Below are 25,810 nucleotides of genomic sequence, written 5' to 3' on the forward strand. Positions count from 1 at the left end.
GAGTCTGAGTTTGAGGATAGAGAGAAATCGAGAGAGAGAGAGAGAGAGAGAGAGAGAGAGAGAGAGAGAGAGAAGGGGACACAAAGAGCGTTATAGTAAATTAGAAATTGTTGATATTTATAATTAATGTCGCGTGGCAACTTATGTGAAAGTCATGTAGTATAAAAAATAATATTTTATTTTGAATATTAGCCATGCGAGCATTTTTCATCAATTACTTAATGGTTGGATCATTTTAACACAATATCAAAAGGTTATAGATCAAACTGACACAATTAAAAAGTTAAGGAACAAATTAAGATATATCGTAAAGAATAGGGACCAACTTTGTAATTTATCCAATAATAAATTGTGAAGCGGTGCAATAAATGCAATAACTAAGAAAAACGGCGTAGTTGCCTCTAAATATCTTGGCTTTCATGTGTTGCTGTGTCCGAGCGTGAGGGTTGTCCAAAACCCAAACCAAAACCAAAAACCTTATTTTTTCCAAAGAATGAGAGAGGTTCCATCTTTGATATCCTTATGCGTTCATTCACTCAAGAAAGAACTCATCCACGGTATTAATTTATTTCTTTTACTTTTATTAATTCATTATCATGCTTTAATATCATTTTTTTTAGTTTGATTTTGTTGTCTATGTGGTTTCAAACTTTCAGGAGATGATCTTGTACCGGTTGTCTTCGAGCTTCCACACGAGTTATCTGATACCTTAGTTTTAAGTTTGCCCCCGTTGGCCTTGCAAAACGTGCAAACACAAACGTATGTTCACTCGATTCTCCTACTTTCTCACCAACACTTTTATTTTATTTTATTTTATTAATATGTTGTGTTCACTGTTGTTGGATTTGGATTTTTATTTCTGGGTTTCTCTTTTGAACAATCAAAGAATAGAATTTATCAGAAATGAGAGAAAGAAATTTTTTTTCCTTGCACTTGAATTCAGTGTTATTCTTTTTTCTTACTGTAGGATTTGGGATTTTTTGTGAACATTAAAGAAAGGCTAAAATGAGTGTGACTCATGATCAAAAGCAATGGTGGGTGTGTGTAGTTATAAAGTGTAATGATTATTACATTTAATAAAAAATTGAAAAAGGTCATACCCAATGCATGAAGCTTTGTGTTTTCTTAGAGAGGTAATTGGTAGGCATCCTTATCCCCAAATTTTTTTTTTTTTTTTTTTGAGAGGCTAATTTGTGAACTCGAACTCACACTTTGTCGCTTTTGGTAAAAGACACTTGGCATCACACAGAGGCCCGACCTCTACAACTATGAAAATTTAATGGTTGTAATTATATGGGGCTAGTTGCGCTTCTGTTTAGAACCATTTTCGGGTGGGATCAAATCCGAGGTCCTAGGGACAATACTCATGAGAGTGTATGAGACTTTAGGAGTAGGATACCGGGCACCTTTGTTGATGTAGTTAATTCACTTCTCTTCTACCGTAACTAATTACTTTCTTTTTACTCTGTAATTGTTATCCAATTTCTTGTTTGAACAGGCCGTTTGAGGACCGTAATTACCAGGAGTTTACTGATGATTGCTTTAGAAATGGAAGAAAACGTGGAAGGTTTGGAACAATTAAGTGTTTTATTTATTTATTTTTATAAGAACAATTGAGTGTTTTATTTTCTTTAATGACATACTCATTCATACATTCTGTGGAGTTTTTACTCAATTTAGGGATGATATGTAGAACAGTACAAATGCCCTCTGATTGGAACTTTTTATTTTTTATTTCACAGGCATTGGAAATTTAACACAGCATGGAGGGCATTATGCAAATTGCGTTGGCGTGACCTTGTTGAACAGATCGAACCAGTTGATTGGCAGCAGAAGTATTGGGAAATGCATTTGCAAAAGTAGGCCCATTTGTGGACACAAACTTTTAAGTTCGTATTGTTACGTATTCATGGTTTCATCTTATGATTTAGACCTTTTGTTATGTTGAACAAACTTGAACAGTTGCGTAGATGAGGCAACAGAGATAGCTTTGCTTCCATCTTTTAATGGATGTATTGGTGACATACGAATTCCAGGTACTAATTATGATGCTTTCATTATCTTTCAGCAGTTTTTGAACATTCTGAGTGAAAATGGCTTCCAGCTTAAATTATAAAGTTTTTCGAGCCTTGTTATAGAAAATTGGGTTTAATTTTCCACCATAGCTGGATGACATCATCACTTGCTTCCTTTCATGTACATACAGAAATGCATCTGTGTTATTTCTTAGTGTAGATCATGATTATGAAACTAATTTTATCACTTTGGACGCATTTCATTGCACTTGTAAAGTAATCCAAGATTCTTTTGTGTGTTAGAAGTATATTCAAGTGAATTTGATGAAATAAATAAACAAGGTGATGTAGCTGTTCTTTCAGGACTAAATTTTATTTATTTAATATTTCATGGATGCCCTCTTGTGGAGCTCTATGGACAGGGAATTGATGATTAAGAACTCCCCCCTGATTCCATTGTAGAATTGAGCTTTTGAATCTCATTAGTAAGTTTCAAAAACTGCACTTTGTGGGTACACATACATCACAACATTTTCTTTTTCATTGTCTCCTTTTGTGACTGTTATAAAGATTCTACATAGAAAAAAAGAAGAAGCAAAACAAGAGCTTTCTACTTCAACATAAATTTTTTTGGGGGGTTCGTTTTTGTTTTTATTGATACCTTGCTAAGTTCGTAAATATTTGTTTCCTCATTTTTTGTTCTGTGCAGATGCTATATTAAAATATATTGGGGTTGACGGACAAGAGAATAATTTAACTTCTGATTATTTGAAGTTATCTTATCATTGCCAAGCTTTTGGTTGCTATGCTAGGTAACACATTATGCTAGTTTTTACATTCTGAGAGCTTATGCCAATGGTCTATAATGATTGGCTGGATTCTAGTTACAATATAACAGAAGTACTTCAGCTATCTATTCCTATGCATTTTTATGCTTCTTTTGCCTGTATTTATTCTTACTGTACTAATAAATTTACTTATGATTTATTTTACACTTTGCATCATCTAGGTTTCTTGCAAATGTGCTAAAATGAAGTCTCTAAAGTTTTTATATCATTAATGTTTTTTTAAGCCTAAGTCTTTAATTCTTAGATCATGGTATAAATGGATGCTTGGTTTTGGCTGCATCCATGTTTCTTCTCCTTTAGATTCTATAGATTGGCTAAATATTGCTTCTAAACTTTTTGGGGAGCCTTTTTCTATTCATCCAAGTGTACATTTGGTCTCTCCTCCTTTTAATAAAATTTTTTAATTTTTAGTACTTAGAAAAATTAAAATAAACATCTGTTATTCTTTCTTTGTTGATTTTTTGAGTTATAAGGATTGTTTAGGTTGTTACATGATTTTTGTTTATTTGTGCAGACGTCTGAGACTGCAACATATACTTTGCACTGCAGAAACTTGTGTATGTTATTCATTTCATAGTAGTAGATGTCAGTTACTTGATGAGTTGGCCTTTAGTATCTAAATATGTTTTTGTGCCCTGTTTCATTTGGTTTTGGATTATATGCATGTTTTGGATCCCTTCTTTCATTAATGAAAACAATAATAACAGATTGGGTTCTATTTTGCTTCTCTTAAAACTGCATTCACTTTTCCATTAAAAAAAAAAAGCCTGCACTCACCTTATTTAAAAATTTAAAAAATAAATTTTTACTAACACATTTTTTTCTGCATGGAGGGGCTATGAACTGTCTTACAGACTAGGTTATAAGGTATATTGCTGGTGGCATAAGAATTGGATCTAATTGACTCTGAGAGTGCGTGCACATGTGCATCCATGCACATCTGCTAGTGCTAACATAATAGCTTGACATATGTTGTCACTTTTTCTGCCTCTAATATTATTCTTTTGCAGCATTTATTGAGAACTGGCAAGTTAAAGAGCTTGGTGCTAAGGTGGATCAGATCCAAAGAGCATGTATGTTCAATTGTTTTTCCGAGTATTCTTAAGTTTATAAGACACTTGTGCTCCTTTGATTTGTGAGACGAATAACTTCATTGGTAAAGAGATGAAACTATTTACATGCATAAGAAAGGAACAATTGAAGCAAACACAACAGAGAAATAGAATAAGTTATTAACAGCCAATGTGCTTTCGCTCAACTGGCACCTCCTCGGCTCTCAAATGCTAGGTGGAGAGTGAGGTTGTGAGTTCAAAACCAACTGGGTGCATGCATAACTTACCAATAAAAAAATTGTTAGCAACTTTTTTCCTTAATTAGTATTTTCTTTCTATCTTGATTAGACTTCCTAGGTCACCAAATATTTTTCTAAGCAACATTGAGTCATGCATGTTCCTAGGCAACTGATTAGGGATAAGGTAGTTTTTTCATTTCAAGTCTCTGGCTAATTTCTTCTCTCTTTTGTCTTTCCTCTCCCTACTCCCCCACCCCCACCAAAATAAAAATCTCACCTATTTGATTGCCTCATCTTATAACAAGGATTCATCACTTTCAACAAGCATTTTCCAGGAAAATGCATGCATAATTCTATCCATTTCCCTGTTAGTTTGGAAAACTGACTAAAAGTGTCAAGAAAATGATTGTTTCCATAACATGGACTGTACATATCATCCCATACTTGGAGATCACAAGAAAAATAAAAGACAGGGAGTTTTAGTGTTTCAGTGTCATGTAAACTTAGAAGACTGATTGATAGTCCTATAGGATACCACTTCAAGGAAAAATCATATCAGTTTTCACTGAAAAATATGAGTGTACAAATAATTTACTTAGGACAGAGCATTGTCAAAGAAAATATGAATGGAATCTACAAGAAAATCTAATCATCAATAAAAATTTTGAAGGGAGTAGTCTAAGTTAAACTGCATATGAGATTCTTTGTGGACCTGAAGATAATAATTTGCCCCTTTTCCATTATTCTATTGGGGGGACTGTTGAAATATTGACTAAGTTGGCAACTCAACAAAATACATTCAGTATGCACCATGGAATGAAAGTAGAAAATTTTTATCTTTATATGGTGTGATTCTGCTGAAGCACCTTCTAGGAAAATGTTTTGGAATTTGTTACCAGTGCTAGATTCATTAAAAAATATTTTGGTTTACATGAATACTTAATGCTTCCTTCCAAATGCTAATTGCTAATACAATAATTTTCCATGCACCTTTTTTCAGACTGATGGGTTATGCAAACTTCTGAACCAGAACAGTGAAACATTAACATCACTTGAATTCATTCACTGCAAGCTTTCCCCAAATTTTATCAACGCAATTTGTGGTTCTTTACTCATACAGAGTATGCAAACCCATGGGATACAGCACTTCTCCATCAATACATCTAGCTTTCTTGAACACAACCTTTTTTCATTACCCATTGGACTTTCATCATTTTTATCATCGGGAAGGTACATCCATTCTATTAATGGTTCACTTTTATCAACTTGTATGTATATGTTATCTGTGATTGACTGGGTTGCTTAACATGCTTATGAACTCACAAACCCGTAGATTGTAACTACAAAAACTGCTGTCTGCTGTATTCTAATTATGTTTCCTTCTTATTACAATGTGGTGCTTCAAGGGGTATATGGGGTTGACATCTTATAGAAGCAATTTGTCCTTTTCCCATGGCCAACCATGAGTAGTGGAAATCCTTTTGACTGCCACTTGCTTTATTTTGTTAACTTCTCCTTCCTTCTTCTTCTCTTTTTTTTTTTTTTTTTTTTTTTCAATTACAATACATTGTTCCTCTGTATTTTGTGGTGCACTTATGTTGGCATAGCAGTTCGCACTCTCTTATTTTGGACCAATAATGTTGAAGATTTAGAGTTTGATCTGCTTGTAAGGAAATCCCATCTCTTAAGATTTGCAAACTTTTCGAAGAAGTTGCAATCAAGTGATCTACGATACCAGAAAACCCTAGTTCAAATCAAATGGTACTCAATGAAATAGGTGTTTGAAAATGGGATAAAATCAATGTGGCAGACAGTATCAGGCAGAGAAGTCAGTTCTAGGTGGGACTCCATATCTCAGATTAGATAACAGCGACAATCTTTATCCACTTCTGAGTTGGGTGCAATAGAAAGCATACAATCAATTTTCCAGTACCCTTGTGAGTTGATGGAGTTTCAATGCCTGGACTTTTGTAGTGATACTAATTGGGCTTTCTTCTTGGATTTTCAGAGCTTGGGATCTAATCTCATTAGGCAAACTTTGTCAAGGCCTAGTTATCTTTAATGCATCACACATTTCATTCTTGCACAGCTATATGTTTATTGCTTTCAATTTTTCTTTAAAAAAAAAAAAAGAGCTCTAGTTTGACCAATATTGCAAAATCATATTATACCTGCATGGAAGAATGCAAATATTAATTACTTGCCTAAACATTTAATCTCATTTAAGATGGAGTCTGAGACTCTGAAGTATATAAGCATGTAATACTATTACAAAACTTAAATGTTTAATTATCTGCCACTTAAAGAAGAATTCAGATGAAGCTTTAAGCTTTTTTAACTGTATGTGTACTTAAGGACTCCAACATATCCAATGGTATATGCCCTGAAGTCCCTGTTATTTTGCCATCAGGTCCTTGTGTTCATTAAAATTCTGTGACAACCAGCTGGGTCGAAATTTTGCAAAAATGGTCTTTAATACCATTCTCGATGTTTCATCTAGCATATCCATCCTTGATCTTTCAGAAAACAATGTGAGTCATGCATTCTTTTTTAGATAATTTATATACTGTGTATTTGATTAGCCAAAGAAAAGGAGAAGAAAAACATATATGTATACTTTGTATCTTTTACTTTAGACCAACATAAAGCTTCATAAACACTTTGCAGATATCTGGATGGCTTTCTGATTTTAACAAAAGATCCCCTGGTGGACCCTTATCATCCCTAGGAATTGGCAAGTCCTTGCAATCTTTACGTGTTCTCAACCTGAGGTACCACACTAGCAAAGTTATGTCTTATATGCAAAATTATTATTCCCTAGGATCAATTCATGGCAGTTGTGGTATCTTGGAAATTGTAAATTGTACCCCTGGGTTTGTGCCTAGTCTCTTAGAGGATATGAACTACCACAAATCAATGCTGATAATGTTGTAGTGAGTTCCAAATAGTCTTCCATGCAAAGAGAGCTTACTAATCTGATTTTAGGGGTAACAATCTACGCAAAGATGATGCTGAAAGTCTAAGATATGCATTAGTTCATATGCCTAACTTGGAGAACCTGGATATAAGTGACAATTCCATTGAGGATGAAGGAATCAGGTGAGTTGAGTTTCCATTCTCCACATGTGTTTTTCGATGCAGTAGTGAATAGGCATTTGTTTTCACACACTATCTTTGAACTTGCAGGAGTTTAATCCCCTATTTTGTTGAAGCAACTGAAAGATGCTCCTCCTTGGCTGATTTGAATTTGGAGACTTGTGAGCTTTCTTGCAATGGAGTAACCCAACTTCTAAATACCCTTTCAACCTTTAAAGGACCACTAAAGTCCCTATCTCTTGCTGATAATTGCCTTGGCAGGTTTGTCTGGTTGACACTGGCATAGACATTACACTTCACCTCATTTTTTTTTTTTTTCAAATATGTTGAGATTATTTGTACTGTCTTTCAGCCAGGTAGCTGTAGCTTTGGGAAAATTTTTGCAGACATCCATTGAAGTACTGAATATTGGAGGTATTGGACTGGGTTCAACTGGTTTTCAGGAGCTACAAGAAGGCATGACAAAGGAGTTGAAGCTAGTCAAGATTAACATAAGGTTCGAATTGATGCTTATATATGTTCTTTGTAATTTTTTGTGGTTGCTATGGTAACTAATATTTTTTACTTATCAAAAAAAATATGGTAACTAATATTTTAATGAATTTCATACAGCAAAAACCGTGGTGGGATTGAAACTGCCAAGTTTTTTTCAAAACTTATGTCATTTGCTCCCAAACTTGGTGAAGTTAATGCAGCATATAATTTTATGCCTGTAGAATCCTTAAGTATCATCTGTGCGGCACTGAAAGTTGCAAAAGGTAATTATTTGAAACTCTTAGTAATTTTTGAATGGATAGCTTTTTTATTATTGTAAATTTTCAAATATATATTTGAATATTCACTAAATTATAAGTGCAGCTGGTTTCCTTCTTTTTGTACTGACATTACCAGAGAATTCTAGAATACACCTTCCTCTCTTCCTTTGTGTTTTCCTCCACAGTTTGGGGTTTTTCCATTCCCTTATCCCCCTCCTCCAACCCTGACTACCCTGTCCCCACCATCTCAGGGGCCTAACCTTGGCATTTTGCCTAACCCTGTACCTGCACCTGTAGCCTCACCCATTATTCCCTCCTTAAAAACTTCACAAAATACCCCTCCTATAACTTGTGTGCATGGGGGGCAGCAAGAGGTCTTTTCGTATTGATGCAAAACTCTTTTCTCTCTCTTTTGATTGGGGGGCGGTCCAATTCGTATGCCATACATGAGAATCGCCGGAATGTTAGGAGTTCTATTTGGGTTGGACGTAGGGGCATGGAGTGGATCATTTCTTGTTTTTCCGACATTCGAGATTGGGTGCCTAGTCAAGACGACCTTTGTAAAAGATTAAGGGAATATGGAAAATTGATAGAGTTTTGTGGTAGATCTAATAATGCTGGTCTCTTTGTGGTTATAGCAGTTTATTTTGGGGGGGCTCAAAGAGGATGTGTTATGATACCGGCAAGTTCTAATCGTGCTGGTTGGTCTCTGATCCAGAAGGAACTAAGGAATTTCTTATCTAGAAGGAACTAAGGTATTTTAAAGCATACTGGTAGGCTTGTTAAAGCCCAACCTGTTGCTACAGCTGACCCGTTAAGAGTAGGTAATACTGCCAAGCCCAACACGACACTTTTAAACTCAAGTGCTCATAGTATATGGGTTGTGGGTGAAAGCTCGAGCAGTGGTGGTACGCGATTGTTGGAAGATATTGAGGCGCCGGCGATAGTTGTGCCGGAACATGTTACCCATACAGAGGATCATTTTCCTTTCGCCCCGGTAGACCCATCTTCTATTAGGGTGGGGGAGGCTCATCCCGTCAACGTGGGTAGAGCGACGGTGGCTCACAGTTCTAGGTGTATCGGCGAGGCGGTGATCAAGGGGGGTATGGGTGCCACTTTTTTGACTCTGATGTTTGCTGTCTTGAGCTCAGGGGCAACGGTGGTGCCGACGGGGTCGGGGCTAGAAGATTCTACTTATCAACAGAACTCGTTACTTGATCAGAATCAATTTGCTCCTCTCTCGGCCATGGGTAATGAAACGGGCTTCTGTTTTGGGGTGAGCGATGACCTTACGGAAATTTCGAGTGTGGAAGGAGATCAATGGTGCGCTCCTCTAGAAGGGTGTGTGCCATTGAGTAACTTAGATGGTGTTGAGTTTTTAAAGGGTGATTTTGAGTTTCCTCTTCTACAGTGGAAACACAGTGAACCTAACACTCACGAGGAGGCAGGGAGTGCCTTGTTGGAGTGTTCCCCACTGTCTAGGTGGGATCCTTTTGAACAGAGGGAATTGGAGGTGACACAAGCAGTGGAGGAGGGAGAGTTTCTGGGGCTTGAGGGGAAGAACTTGAAATGGGTGGTGAACTTAATGAAAAGTTTCTGTAAAATTGTGGGTTTTCCCATTGTAAAACATGAAGACCAATGTCTGGCTTTGTTTCGTCTTCTAGAATAGGACTACATTGATGTGGTTAATGTTGGGAAGTCTAAAGGGATAGGAAACACTAGGCAGAAAGGGCTCAGGGAGCTCAAAGGATTGATTTCTTCAATTAATTATGATGGGGTACATTCTAAAGGGAGGGACAGAGTTTCTTCAGTTGGTACAGGGGTGTTGACTAGTTTTAATTGAGTTTAAGGCTTTTTATCTTGGAATGTTAGGGGATTAAACAATCCTCAAAAGTGAGAGGTATGTAAGAATCTTCTCAAGGAGTGGAAGTGTGATTTTATTTGCTTTCAAGAAACTAAGTTGTCTTCTTTAAACTCTTCTGTTGTTCGTAGTCTTTGGGGTAGTCCGTTCATTGACTGGGTTGCTCTGGATGCAGTCAACACTGCAGGAGGGGTCTTACTAGTTTGGGATAAGAGAGTCTATGAAAAGATTGACAGTTCTACAGGTCAGTTTTCTGTTAATGTTTTACTATAGGGGGTTGTGGACGATTTTGTATGGGCATGTTCAGGAGTGTATGGTCCTAATGATGATAGCCAATGGGGTGCGTTGTGGGAGGAGCTCACAAGGATACACTCCAAGTGGAATACGACCTGGTGTGTTTTTGGGGATTTTAATATTATTTGTTATCCGAGTGAGAGATTTGGTTGTGAGGCTTTCAGTCCGGCTATGTTTGCGTTTTCAGATTTCATTGAGGTTAATTACCTTGTGGATTTACCACTTGAAGGGGCTTTGTTCACCTGGTTTAGAGATTCGAGGACAGATTGTATGTTAAGTATTGACAGGACCTTAGCATCGGTGAATTGGGTAGATCATTTTGGGAATGTGTCTCAAAGGGTACTCCCCCGAGTAGTCTCTAATCATTGCCCACTTTTGGTGGTTGCTGGTTGTGTCAAGAAAGGTCGAAGTGCCTTTAAGTTTGAGAATATGTGGTTGAAAGAAGAGGGATTTGTGGAGAGAGTTCAGCAATGGTGGAATGGGTTTTGTTTTCTGGGTTCTCCGAGTTTTATTCTGGCTTGTAAATTAAAAGCTCTTAAAGATGACTTGAAAAAGTGGAATAAGGAGGTTTTTGGGAACTTGGCCTTTAGGAAGAAATGCCTTTTATCTGAGTTGTTGGAGTTGGATGCAAGGGAGGACTTGTTGGGTCTTTCGCAAGAAGAACAATCGCGTCTTGGTCAGATTAAAGGAGACATTGCACTTTTAGCCTCTTTGGAGGAGACTTCTTGGAGACAAAAGTCCCAGATATTGTTTGTGAAGGAGGGTGACAACAATATTCGCTTTTTTCATTGGGTAGCAAACTCGCATAGAAGAACTAATCATATTCAAGGTATAAAGGTAGATGGGGTCCTTTATGAGGATGAGGAAGAGGTACAGTCTAAGGTGGTTCAGTTTTACCAGGGCTTGTACACGGAGTCAGATTCTTGGCGTCCTTCTATGGACGGTTTGGAGTTTGCTCGTATTGAGGAGGATGAGCTGCTTGTTCTTGAGAGGGATTTTTCTAAGGAGGAGGTGGTACAGGTCCTCCAAGAGATGGAGGGTGATAAAGCCCCAGGTCCTGATGGCTTCACTATGGCCTTTTTTCAAAAGTGTTGGAGTGTAGTGGAAAAGGATGTTATGGCCTTCTTTGTTCATTTTCATAGAAGCTCAAAGTTTGAACGCTTTGAATGCTTCTTTTCTAGCTTTAACCCCCAAGAAGAATAATGCCCTAAATATCAGAGATTTTAGGCCTATCAATTTAGTGAGCAGTGTGTATAAGTTGCTATCTAAAGTGTTGGCTAATAGATTGAGGACAGTGTTGGATAAACTCATTTCGGAGTCTCAAAATTCTTTTGTTGGTGGTAGACAAATTTTAGACTCAGTGCTTATAGCTATGAATGCTTAGATAGTAGACTGAAATGTTAGATTTTAGGGGTGGTGTGTAAGTTGGACATTGAGAAAGCCTATGATCATGTAAGTTGGGATACTTTGTTCTATTTGCTAGAGAGGATGGGCTTTGGGGGTCGATGGAGAAGTTGGGTAAAGGCTTGTCTATCCATTGTTTGTTTCTCAGTCTTGGTTAATGGTTCTCCTACTGGTTTTTTTGGTAGTTCTAGAGGCCTTAGACAAGGTGATCCATTATCTCCCCTCCTTTTTCTTTTGATTATGGAGGTTTTAAGTTGGATTTTGAAGAAAACCGAGAACGGTGGCCTTATTCAGGGTTTTCATGTGGGACCTATTAGCCCTACTGGCATTTGTTTTTCTCATCTTTTATTTGCTAATGAAACCATTCTTTTCTATGATGCTTCTAGGGAGCAGTTGCTATCCATTAGGTTGGTTTTGTCTTGTTTTCAAGCTTTTACTGGTTTGAAGGTGAATGTGGGGAAAAGTGAAATTGTCCCTATTAAGGAGGTGAGCAACATTCACAATTTGGCTAACATTCTTCATTGTAGGGTGGGTAGTTTGCCCATGATCTATTTAGGAATGCCATTGGGTACTTCGTATAAGACAGCCTCTATTTGGAGTCTGATTCTAAAGAGGATGGAGAAGAAGTTGGCAGGCTGGAAGCGGCTTTATTTGTCAAAGGGTGGTAGACTCACCTTGTTGAAAAGTACATTGTCAAGCCTCCCGACCTATTATCTTTCCCTTTTTACTGATCCTAAAGTTGTGGCAATGAGATTGGAACGTATTCAAAGAAATTTTTTGTGGGGTTCTTTAGCGGAGTGTTTCAAATACCCTTTTGGTGGCTTGGGAAAAAGTTTGCTTACCTTGTGAGCTAGGTGGGTTGGGAATTCGTAATTTGGTGTCTTTTAATTAGGCTCTTATGGGAAAATTGCTTCGGAGATATGGTCATGAAACTACTCATCTATGGCGAAGGGTTATAGCCACGAAATATGGGGAGGGGAAAGGGGGTTGGAGCACTAGAGTTTGTAGAAGGGCTCATGGTTGTGGTTTATGGAGAAGTATTCGTGACGGGTGGGAAAATTTTTCTAGGCATGTGTCTTTTGTGGTGGGGGATGGTTCCTGTATTCTTTTTTGGCATCATAAGTGGACTGGGGATAATTCTCTCAAATCTTTTTATCCTCAGCTATTTGTGTTTTCAGCCAATAAGGAAGCTTTTGTTTCTAAAGTGTTAAGTCCTTTGGCTGGTGATAATTATAGAGTATGGAGTCTAAGATTTTATAGGGAATTTAATGATTGGGAGTTGGCAGCTTCCTATTCCCTTCTTCACTTCATTCAAACTAGAATTCCTAGGGGTGGAGGTAGTGACAATCTTTCTAGGTGTCTTAATAGAAGTGGGAAGTTTGATGTTCAGTATTTTTATCTTAAGATTCGAAATGCAACTCCTTTCCCTTGGAAAGGTAGTTGGAAAACAAAGGTTCATAAAAGGGTGGCGTTCTTTATGTGGACAGCAGCTCATGGTCAGATCCTTACTTTGGATAATCTTATGCTCCGAGGCTGAACTTTGGTAAATTGTTGTTGTATGTGTTGCTGTAATGAGGAATCTGTGGATCACCTGTTGATTTCTTGTCCGATCGCTCATTCTCTATGGATGTATATGCTTCAGCTGTTTGGGATTGATTGGGTCGTGCCAAGTTCCGTTATAGACTTATTTTTTTGTTGGTATCAGTGGCTTGGGAAACATAATTCTGATATTTGGAATCTGGTTCCGGGTTGTTTAATGTGGAATATTTGGGCAGAACGGAATCGACGTTCTTTTGAGGATATGGCGAAATCATTGGATAAGTTGCTAGATTTATGCAGACGGACCCTCTTTGATTGGTCTCGGTGTTGGGGCCTCTCGGAATGTTCTTCTATCACGGATTTTCTTTTGTCTCTTAGGATAACTTAATGCCCGTTTGCTGTTCTTTTCCCTCTTTTCTACTTGTTCAATATCGTGAATCTTGTATTTTGTTCTTGCTTTTCTCTTTTAATAAAATTTTTTCTTTCCTATCAAAAAAAAAAAAAAAAGTAAATCATGCACTTAAGACTAACTGCATTTGGAGTTGCAAAGATGCAAACAATGTTCTATTTACTCTGTTCTTCTTCACGTAGAGATTCAGTACACTATCTGAGGAAAAACCCTCACTCAACCTTACTTTGATTGAGCCAAGAGAGAGTATCATTTGAGTTGCATCTATAATTGCAATCTTGATAGTATTGTTGTACTTGTATCTTTAGTCCCATTAAACAACATGCCAGTGTAAAGGAACAGATATCATCTTTTTTCAATAAAGACTATGCAACTCTAGAAATTTCAAATGCATAAAGCTAAACATATTATTAATTTGGAATGCTATTTAATACATAATTGAACCATTTTTTTTCGCTGATTTTGCTTATGCTAAGACTAATATTTTTTTAATCAAACAACAATAATAGGCTACTACATAAAATGAATAAATAAATAAAATAAAAAGGGGGGGGGTGTGGGGGTTAGTGTGTCCATAAGAATTCCTCCCATCAGGAACATTTGGAGAGTTTTACTATATTCTGCTTGTGATTTAGGTAATCTTGAGTGTTTGGACTTGACGGGAAATACTTTGGACTATCAGTTGGCTCAAGCTTCAGTGCTTAATGGAATTGAATGTAATGGAAGGCCCATTGTAATTCTTCCAATACGATCAGCCGCAGATGCACCTTATGATGATGATCCCTAGATGTTAATGCTTTCTTCTGTTTTTACTCAACCATTATATATGGGACTGCACGTTGCTGTTTCCTGAGTTTGTGATCAGTGCATTGAAATTATGCCAGCATTTTGAATGTAATTTTTTGTGTAATGCATAAGGCTTTTTCCCTTCATAGTTTGTAATAGGTTGTGGTTGTTCACTGCTCAACAATTCTGGTGTATACATTAATTTGATTTGAGCTGTATTAGATTCATCAGTCTGTTGTAACCATATTTAATTTCTTTGGCTTGCATGACTCATTATATTCATGTTGTAATTTTCTTATACATGTCTTGCCAATTGGAATATATAACTTTTGTAAAGCACAATGATAGTTAAACTTTATAAGATCTTAGGGCCCTCCATCACAAAATATGTGGGGTCGAGATTTTGCTCTTTGATTATGTTTTCAACCCCAAGTGTCCAGCTGGATTTTATTATTTCTGTCTTTCGGCTTGCTGTCTTTTATCTTTGGATGGTGGTTCTACTGCCTACTTCCCAAGGGAACACAGAAAACTTAATGGGTTCAAAATCCTGATTGGCCCATTTTTGTTTTATATTGTTTTGATGAACGAAAAATGGGTAGGGGGTGCGACTTGAGTTTGCATCTGGGTTTCTATTTAATCTGAATACTGCTCTGCCGTGTATTTTCTAACGTACCAAATCAAGCTCCACAGAGGGAGATGCAAGGATTTATTAAGTGAAAACGAAATATTGCTCTCAAGGCCTAGGCATGGATTCGCTTGTATAGAAGAAAACAGACAACATTATTCGATATAAATCATGCAATGACAGTAGGCCAATGTTTTGGACAGGTGGTTCTAATAATTTGCTTTTTCTACGTATCTAAGATTTTCAGTTCTTTTTCAACTTCAACCCTAGTTTGGATATCCCATTAAAATAGGGAGGTTTTATTATGTCTAGAGACATGGGTCACCCATGTCACTGAAAATGAAACAAAATAGGAATTCAAATGGCTGCCAATAAGATAATAACAATGTTACAAACACAACAAAATTCACAATTTTTTCCAAAACTTTTTAAGGTTGCAGATTGTGATAGTAAAACATCACCCATATGAGATTATTTGTATTGTATACCAAGTACAATCTACCAACTCAATAATTGTGAAAAATGTTGGCAAAATTTGTTGGGTCATTTGATTTATGAGATTACCACCGACATTATTTATATTGTATACCAAGTACAATCTGCCAATTTAATAGTTGTGAAAAATATTGGAGAAAATTTGTTGGTTCATTTGATTTATTGATAAGATAGTAACTATTATTCTCAAAGGCGGCTCGTGCATGAAAAAGAATGCCCACACGTGTTGCTGTTGCAAGCTTCTTTTTTGTTTTTTTTTTTTTTTGAGAAAAGTGTTGCTGTTACAAGCTTCATGGTCTGTATAGTGCAGACTCTCAAAGTCTCAATAAGTAATGAACCACCTGTTGTGTGTGTGTGTTTTTTTAGAAAGAGAAGAAGTGTGCGAGTACTTTAATAACTTATGCATCATATGGAGGAAGAGAGTCGTTTCCATCATAGTTATGAGGAAGGAAAAAGGTGATAAAGACATCCCATCTTTAAGAAGTTGGACAGGATGGGGTTGTGATGCAATGTAAAAGCTGACTTGTCCATGAAGAATGGTACTAAAATAAAGGCATCACTCTCACAACTTTTTTTTCTTTTTTCTTTTTTTTCCTCTCACTTGGAAGCTCCTCTCATGGGTTTCAATTAGCTAAACTAGTAAAGTTTTTTATGGTTGAATAAGAGATCTGGGGTTCAATCTCCACTTATACCAAAAACCGATTGGTGTTTTGGTTTGATGATAAAAAATTATTATCAGAAGCGGACGTCATAAGTTAAAATTCTTTCTCAAAAAAGAAAAAAGAAAAAAAGAAAATTAGAAGCCCTCTCTAGGTTATACCGGAGAGACAATGATTTTCCTTTCTTTAAACCCTCTCTCCTCCTAATGTAACATGAGCCATTCAATTTTAGGTTCATTGTTCAACAACATTCAATTTTAGGTCTATTAATTGTTCAACGACAATGAGAGGCTTTATCTTTACTAAAATTGATTTAACTAAGCTTATATTTATGAAAACATGTTTGCAAATATCGAATTATCAATAGTAAAAAAATATATTTATAATTGGTATTCTAATCTATGAAAACAATAACACGCAAACCTTAATACTCCGTTTGAGAGGAGGAAAAAGAATGGAATGAAATGAATTGTTTTGGAATATTTATTTCATTCATTTGCTTTCTATTCCTTTGTTTAGAAGTTTAAGTGAGAGATAATAGAATAGGTAGGAAGAAATACTCATTTCTTTCTAGTTTCTCAAAACATTAAATTTCCATCCAAAAATTAGGAAGAATATGAGGGAATGTAATTAAGTTTAATGACATTTTTACTAAAAATTCCTAAAATACTTCAATACATTCAATCATTTATTGAAAAATGAGGAGTGTTACATTCATAACATTTTCATAACAAATTATAGGTGATAAATTGTTAATGGTTATAATTTGAATCCACAACTAAAATTACTTTTTGCCACTCATAACAACATGTCATTTAAGATTTAATTTATTATGAAAATGTTATAAAAATGTTGTGAACATAGTATTTCTCTTAAAAAAAAAAAGTTTTCCTTTTCTTTTCTTTTTTTTAAGAAAAAACATAATACTCATTCAATTCATTTCTATATTTCTTTAGATTAACTCGTTTCATTCCATTCATTTATAAACTATAAAAAAAAAATGAAGTGTAATAGTGTTGGGATTGCTAAGAATTGCCCTTGTGCTTAGATGCGCATGTATTCCCAACAAACCTGATCAGCCAAGCTGTAAAGGTCAAACTATTCACAACAAAATGGCAAAACCCACTTAATTATATCTTATGGTATTAGCAAAAACCTAACATGATTTTATAAAATAAAATAAAAAAGAGAGAAAGTGGACAACTTTTTTTCCTTGAGCTATGTCCAAAAGTAGTTGTTGAGTTGGCTTTGTCATGAAGTTAGCCTTTTTCCCTCGTCGTGCATTGCCAATCATCTCCCATTGGGAACTTATCCCATCCAAAACCAAATTAACAAACATTTTATTATGAATCTATCATTACTTCAACGACCCGTGAACAAACAATCTGTTATTAATTTCTGGTAGCTAGAGCTTGTTGTCATTGTTCATTTTGGAGACTATGCCTATGCCATCATTTTATTTATGGACCATTGTTTCAATATCCCAAGAAATAGTGGTCCTGCTCCACATCAATCTTCATCCATTACAGTGGCGGATATATCTAAGACCATCTGAAAGGGTAAAAACTATAGCCTTGTATTTTCAGAAAGCAAAAGAAGGCTGGGGGGTAAGATGAGAGCAGGGCAAGTCAAGATGGAGTGCGAGGTAAAGGCATTTTGTTATCCCTAATTAGATGGTTCTACTTTTATTCTTGATTTGATAGTGATTATAGAAAAATGAGACAAACGCAATGAGAGCGTTGAGAAAGAATTAACAATTATGTTTAAAATATAGTAATATAAAATATATAAATAAGATATGTGTAAAAAATTAAATTATATATATACACACACTCAAAGCGGAATGGGACAACACAAGTCCCGTCCCCATTTCAGAGCAAAGCGAGCTAAAACAAATCGAGCAAAACCAGAAAATTTTGCCATCTCGGCTTCTCAATTCTAAAAAAAAAGAAATTGAAAGGAGGGCTGATTGATGTAACATAGATAAATACACGCCAATTTGATAGGCAAAGTATTCCTTCTTGCATAAAATAGAATATATGATAATCTGATATACTGCTTTATTATAAAACTAAAAATTAAGGTAATGCGTGATATTCACACATGACTGAATCTTGGCTTTAACGTGATTTTGGAATAAAGAACAGCAAAGCCTTTTAGAAAAGTATTGGAATACTGACAGAATATTTTAGATGAAATCACTATATTAATTAGCAATAATGGGAAAAGCATTATGGTACGAATGCTAATAGAAAGTATGAATCTATATCTATAAATTCACTACTCTTATCATTAAGGTGTTGAACCTTAAACCTTCTGCTTATTATATCGATGGTCCAGTGGCAATTAATGAATACTTCAAAATGAAACTTCATTGATTATGAGGCTAAAAGAAAGGAAAAAATTTTCGATACTTAGGTTGCGTTTGGATAGCTTATTTTTTGTCAACTTATTTTACTATTCAGCTTATTTTTGCTATTATTTATGGTCCCACTAGACTTTTTAGTGCTATTCATGGGTCCCATTATACTATTTTAGCTAATTTTTACCTTTATTTACAATACTCTTAACAAAAAAAAAAAAATCAATTTCAGCAAAATAGGCGGATCCTAAACAGATCCTTAGAAAGACAAAATTATGCAAATGGAAGAAACAATATGTGGAGCCCATGAGAGAGAGAGAGAGATGTTCTGAACATATGTGAGTAAAGAAGATTGATAGAAACAAAGAAACACAATTTATCAAAAATAGTAGCTAGAATTAACACTTGATTTATATATTATCCTTATGGCACTTTTTTTTTTTTTTGGTTAATAATTTGATAGTTGGGAGAGGGAACTTTAAACTAGACGCATATTTATTGTAAAGATTAAGAGGTGTCAGTCAAGCCACAAAACACTTGGCTTTGTAGTTTGCTAACTAAATTATTATTATGAATCTTCTCCTAGCATATTTTATTCATGATTGACCTAGTTCCTGCCTACATTCATTGAATGTGTTTTCAGTAGAATAGTGTCACCAAAAAAAAGAAGGGTCATGTTAATGGCTGCCCTTATGATAATTGTTAATAAATTATATTAGGAAAGTTTTAACAAACTTTTATGAGAAATATAAAAAACTATTAACAAAATTAATTGTTTTTATCATTTTCTCATAAAATAATTCTAAAAATAGTTTATAAACCAATGCCCCTAGAGGGCATTTGTTAACATTTCCCAAAAAAGAATGAAGATAAGGCAATAGCCAGTAAGAGTTTTACTTAGTTCTAGTGTTTGCAGTTGCTGATGTATGTTACTTCTTTTTTTGGCTTCAAACAATATTTCAAGTTATATGATACATGGATGTTAGTGTTACATGGGCACCATTTGATTACTCATTGTTAGGAATGCCACGTTTATTTATTTATTTTTCACAATTGTTGACATACCTTTTTTTTTTTGGGAAATTACTTTTTTTGGCCTTAAATTATATCTATAGGGACTCAAAAAATAATGGCCCGAGCCCACTTAGAACAGTGTTATCTTATCCTTCAAATTCAAGCCCAACAATAAAAATTTTTTAGAGAGTGGGCAAACAATTCAAGTGCAATTCTAATCTGAATTCAAGTCAAAGACTGAAGAGCCCAAGATAATAGAAAGGAATAACACAAGTAGATAATGAGAAAAATAGCTCTCCTTGGGTAGGTCTGGGGATTAGTTTCTGATATGTAAAGTTTGAGATCTACACCAAGTAAAGCATTGTTCACTTTCTCTTTTTTCTATTTTCAAAACAAGAATGTTCGTCCCCATTTTTGGGAGACTCCCCTCTTTTTATATCCATTTTCTTTGTATTCTAGCCCTCCATCTGTATGCTTCCAGGCGTTTCTAATGATACTTGTCCTATCAACACTCTATTGAAGGTGGTGGAAAGGGCTATTAGTTGTGAAGTTATTGTTCAGGGGTCATTTTCTCATTAAAAGCAGCTGATAAGGTTGTTCCAGGGCATTTAATGCGGAGGGGGAAGGTATACCTTTCCAGGAAGCTTCCTCCTTCCGTTTCTGCCCCCCTTATGGTCCTATCTATTTCACACAGGTTTTCATGAAACGCTATTCCGTATCTCATCCCATTCTCGGGTTAGTGAAGTCCTCGAGGCTGATACACTTCTACGATTGGGTTTGTGCGAAATAATTCATGTTTTAGTCATCTTCGGTCCTCAGACCCCGCACAATATCCTTTTTACAATTACCCCTAAACTTTAAAGATAAATACTTTAATTCCCTTAAACTATGTCATTTTTACACTTACCCCCTAAACTATGAGAATGCACATATACTTTCCTAAATTATTACCCATTGGATAAGGGACAAAATGTTATATGGGTACTAGTTTAGAGGAATAAGTGTGCACTCAGTGGTGGCTTCAAGATTTTTTTCTAGAGGGGTCACCAATGGTATTTTTCATGGGGACAAGTAAAAAATAAATAAATAAATAATTTTTTTTTATATGTACAACTTCTATATTATATACATTGTACAATAATCTAAAAAAGTATTCTAAATATAATTTAGTATAAATATCGGTAAGACAACAACCATTGAATGCATAAATAAATATAATATAATAACTAATCATACACATGGTCAATCTATTGGAGTTGGACTAATGGAAAATGTGAAACTAAGAAAAAAAAAAGTAATTGATATAAGTTTTTATTTTTAAAGTTTATGACTTCTGAACCATACACGTGGTCAGTCTCTCGGAATTGGAGCAAGCATTAAAAGACTTCTTGGATTTGGAAATCTATATAGCATTTATCAAACTGCTTGATAAAAAAGAGAGAGAAACTAAGAAAACATAAAAGGAAAAAAGAAAGATAGAGAGAACAAGGAAATAATCACAGATATAGATACAAATCTATTGGTTGTAACAGTAGTGTACTTTTTTTTGTTAATAAAGAAGAAAAGTGCAGGGAAAAACAATTTTATTCTATTATTAATGGAAAAGTAAGCCAAAGTCCTAAAAAAAAGTTTTTTTTTTAACGAATGAGCAAAAATTTCTTTCTTATAAAATTAAATATTTTAAGAGTAGTACTATTGACATAACACTTTCACAATAAAACTTAGGTGACAAGTTGTTAAAGGTCGGAAAAAAGTGATGTTAATTGTGGGTCCTGATAAAAACTAATTACAACTTGCTACTTAACCTTTATTGTTAAATTATTGTGAAAATATTATGAAAGTAGCATTAAGATGATCATATTCAAACTTATATCAGCTAGGTTTAAACAAAATTTAGGGTCAAGGGATTCAAAATTTTATTTTAAAGGCTTAAAAAAATTATTAAAAATTATATATATATGTATATATATATACCTTAAGGTAACGCTGCCCCTGTGTATACTCTAATAGCTTAGGGGAGGCAAGTGTTATGTGGCAAGTCAGTGGGTTCATTTGAACCCCCTGACCTTAAGATAATGCCGCCCCTATGTGCACTCTAATAGTTTAGAGGAGGCAAGTGTTACACGGGTAATAGTTTAAGATAGTAAGTGTGTATTTTTCATCATCTAAGGGGATAAATGTAAAATAGGGTATAATTTAGGAGGGTAAAATCTAATTTATTTTATTTTTATGGGATATGGCTTGTTTTAATTGGTATATAATAAAAATAGTATTAGTGATGGACACATATAAAAAATGATGTTTCTTTGATTACCAAAAGCTATGTCAACAATTGTATCAAATATCGTGTCCTAGTATTACTCTAGTTCTAAAGGTGATACCGCACAATGTAGGAAACAGATAACTTTAAATGTAACTTTCCGGAACTAAGGCAGGAGACAAAACCATAATTTTATCTTTGGGAGGATCTCAAAAAAAAAAAAAAAAAAATATATATATATATATATATCTTTGGGAGAGTTAAAGTATGAAAAAAAAAAAAATCAGCATTTAAGAATAACAAATGGACAAAATTGGTTGTAACGTAAGATTATAACCTTACTCAATATTTCTTTATTAGAGATAAATTTTGACAAATCTACTATTAGATTACATCTTTTTCTTATATACTCCATACTTACCAAATTTATAGAAAATTAAAGATCAATAGCTATGTTATCAATAAATTGTTTAAATTGCAAGTTTTTGTAGTTTAAAATTATGCATAAAGTATAAGCTTATAGATCACATAGTAAATAATATCTAATTGACACAAAATTTGACATGTGTATTAAGAGCGTAAAGAATATATAATTTAACGGTTAGATTTTCAAAATATGTAGCAATATTTATTTTATTAAGTAAAGTTGTAACCTTAAGTTACAACTAATATTATAACTAAATTTTGTCTTATACTAAAATTTTAAAATAAAGCAATGTATGTTTAGTGTTAACTTTTTTTTTTTTAAAGAAATAAAATAACTGTTTTTAATACATTTCACTCAATCATTTATCAAAATGGAACACAAAATTCTTTTAAATCCCCATATTCACTTATGGTTAATTATGTACTAAATTTGTAGAAATTTTCCTTTTAAGGTATAAAATTAACGAATCCATCAAAAAAACCATCTTCCCTTTATTGTTAACGCTTAGATTTGGCTTCTAAATTATTTGAATTTTTTTTTATAAAAATTGAAAATGTTAATTATTGTAATATGTTTTTCCCACAATCTACAAAATTAAATAAAAATTATCTTTATATATTAAGAGAATTCAGTATGTTAGTTATTGTCTTTTTCACTATAAAAAATACGCCTAATTTAATTAACTTATCATTCTTCCATGGGGTTAAAATAGTAAATTGACAAAAAATTAAAATTATTCCTATAAAAGAAAAACTACCCCACGACTGTTACTCATATATATATATATATATTTATATATATATATATATATATTAAAAAAAAATCCTATTAAAAAGTTCCTTCCTACTTCCACTACCATAACTTAAAAATTAAGGAAAAAAAAAAAAAAAAAATACCCACAATCTCTATTAAAAAAAAAAAAAAAAAACTATCCATTCCCATGTTATATATATATATATATATATATTTATATAAACAACTTCCTAACAAAAAGAAAAAAGAAACTACCCACATTGTATTAAAATAAAATTAAAAAAGTCTTATCGTACGTGTAAAACACATGAGGCTAATATATATTATTCAATTATATGTTTAATATTCTTTCTACTAAATAAACAAGGATAAAAATACACACTCAAACACAAACAAAAAAAATTATTAAAAAAAAAACTTAAACAATCTTTTAGAGCTAGACAATACGGTAAAATATATGAATTTGAAGGTCTTTTTTTTTTTTTTGATAATCTGAATTTAAAGGTCTTGAAGTCTTAACTTTGGATCCCAATAATAAGTAACCAAAGGTGTCGTGTCAAACAAATTTGTACTAAATTTAATAAAAAATAAATAAATAAATACACGCACCATCATTTAAATAAGGGGGAAAAGTCAAATACTGAAGTCTGAATTCTGAAACACTATAATTATCGCAATCTTAAAGAAAGAATCTCCATGAGAAACACTGTCTATTGAGATTTGAGACTATTATCTAAATAAAATTAATTCTCAAATCAAGAAAATGGGTCAATTTTCAATTTTGGGCATTCATTTCTGACTAAGGCTATATATGAGTAAATATAACGCTTTTATCAACTTAAGTATATTTTCCTATCAAACAAAAAAAAAAAACTTAAGTGTATTTTATTCCTTTCCCTCCAAAATATATATATATATTTCTTGTTTCTCAAAAAAGAAAAGAAAAAAGAAGATAGTATATTTTATTCCTTTTAATTTACACTAAACGAATTCGATTAATTAATTATTAAGATTCTTAGAAGTCCATTGCTTAAAGGCTCGAATTATAATTCACTATCATCACCTGAAATTTGATGTTGTTCAAAGACTTCAATAGGACTAAGAGTAGGAATTAAATGTGGAATTCGTGCAAAGCAAATTCAGATCCTCTATGCTTAGAAGATTACCCAAAAAAAGAAAAAGAAGAGAGAGAGAGAGAGAGAGAGAGAGTAGAACAAGCTGCTCCAACCCTACAAAACCAAATGGTTTGTCTATTGATAAAAAAACTACATCCGAAAAGGACATTTATTATAAAGGTTATGTTAACAGATGCACTTAGAGTAAAGGTTAATAAAAGGAAAGATTTGATGCTACTTTCATAGAAAATATGAAAAATTTGTCAAAACAATTAATTGTTTTTTTATTTTCTCATAAAGAGTTTCTAAAAATATTTTCTAAACAAATACACTTAGGGCATCTGTTAAATTTTCCCTTATTATAAATTATAATGCAGTAATTATGATTTTTTGGGCTATTTGATAACTAGTCTCAACAAAAGTAACTAGATTGTCAAAATGGTTAAATACTGTTTTGGTCCTTAAACTTTACAAAAAGTTTTTTTTTTTTTTTTCATCTCTAATCTTTAAAAGTTTGTTTTTCATCCTTGAACTATTGAAAAGTTCATTTTTTGCCACTAAACTATTGAAAATGTTTTACTGTTCTTAAATTTTACCAAAAATTTGTTTTTCATCTCCTAAACTATTAAAAAAAAAAATTCCATCCCTATTTTTGTCTTTAAGAATTTTTTTACAAAATTTAAAAACGAAAATCAAAGTTTTGGTAAAATTTAAAAACCAAAATAGTATTTTACGCTTGTTAAAATGTTGATCATAACCATAAACCCACTAAGTTGGCTTGGATGTTACTTGTTAGCATGGAGATGGAGGTCACCTTGAGTTACTGGACATTTAGCAAATTGAGCATCCACCAAAAATATCCAAAAGAATGAAATTCAACTGTTTTCAAACTTCACATGAAAAGACATCAAGGGTTCGTTTGGATTGAGCTTATTGTTGCTGAAACTGAAAACTGAAAACACTGTAGCAAAATAATTTTTAAATGTGTAAATAGTGTCGTGGGACCCATAAATAGTGCGTGAACAGTATTTTTGTCCCCTGCACAGTACTTTTACTGTTCACGTGCAGAGGAAAAAAAAAAAAAAAAAAGTAGGAAAACGTAGAGCTGAAACGCAAGTTTCAGCTCTACCCAAACGGGCACCAAATGTCATAACTACTTGGAAGCAGATTAAAAAAAAAAAAATGATAAATTACAGAGTACTCTTTTAAAGTTTGGAGTTTATTGAATTTTACACCTTGAAAGTTTGGTTTTGTTAGCAAAACTCCACTCTTTGTTAGTTTTGGTTGTTAAGTGATACATTGGTGTGTTGATGTGATTTTTTGTTTTTTTTTTTTTTTTTTTTGGGTGCTAAATTAGCCTCCCAAAACGACATTGTTTCACTTAAAACAAAGAGTACTGTCGGTGCTTCCAAAACGACGTCGTTTTGAGAGGCTAATTTGGTATTAGAAAAAAAATACACATCAGCACAATAAAGGATCACTTAATGAATGGTGGAGTTTTGCTAATAGAAACAAACTTCAAGGGTGTAAAATCTAATTTCTCAAACTTTATGATGTAAAATCAAAGTAACTCTAAACTTTAGAAGTGTACTTTACAATTTACCCAATATATATAGTTTTTTCCTTGAAATATGTAATATCAGGAGTCTTCACCAAACTGCACAAATTGTAAAAATTGCACTAAAACCACCCATAAAATGGCATAACCACATTGCACCGCAAGTAACAGTGCATCGCACTGTATGGTGCAATACAATTTGCGGTTTTGTAATAACAAAACAGCTCAAAGCACATCACACCAC

General features: G+C 33.8%; 1 protein-coding gene across 1 annotated transcript; it reads left to right on the forward strand.

The window, feature by feature from the left end:
• Window positions 1-400: 400 nt before the first annotated feature.
• Window positions 401-14,598, forward strand: LOC115959845. Its single transcript, XM_031078457.1, has 16 exons — window positions 401-557; window positions 657-759; window positions 1,499-1,567; window positions 1,743-1,859; window positions 1,963-2,036; window positions 2,725-2,827; window positions 3,378-3,420; window positions 3,874-3,936; window positions 5,155-5,384; window positions 6,565-6,685; window positions 6,822-6,925; window positions 7,140-7,253; window positions 7,341-7,511; window positions 7,603-7,746; window positions 7,863-8,008; window positions 14,148-14,598. The coding sequence occupies exons 1-16, from the start codon at window positions 494-496 to the stop codon at window positions 14,297-14,299; spliced, it is 1,818 nt and encodes a 605-aa protein (XP_030934317.1). The 5' UTR covers window positions 401-493; the 3' UTR covers window positions 14,300-14,598.
• The last annotated feature ends 11,212 nt before the right edge of the window (window positions 14,599-25,810 follow it).

This window comes from Quercus lobata, chromosome 9 (assembly GCF_001633185.2).
Source record: "Quercus lobata isolate SW786 chromosome 9, ValleyOak3.0 Primary Assembly, whole genome shotgun sequence".
NCBI lineage: Eukaryota > Viridiplantae > Streptophyta > Magnoliopsida > Fagales > Fagaceae > Quercus > Quercus lobata.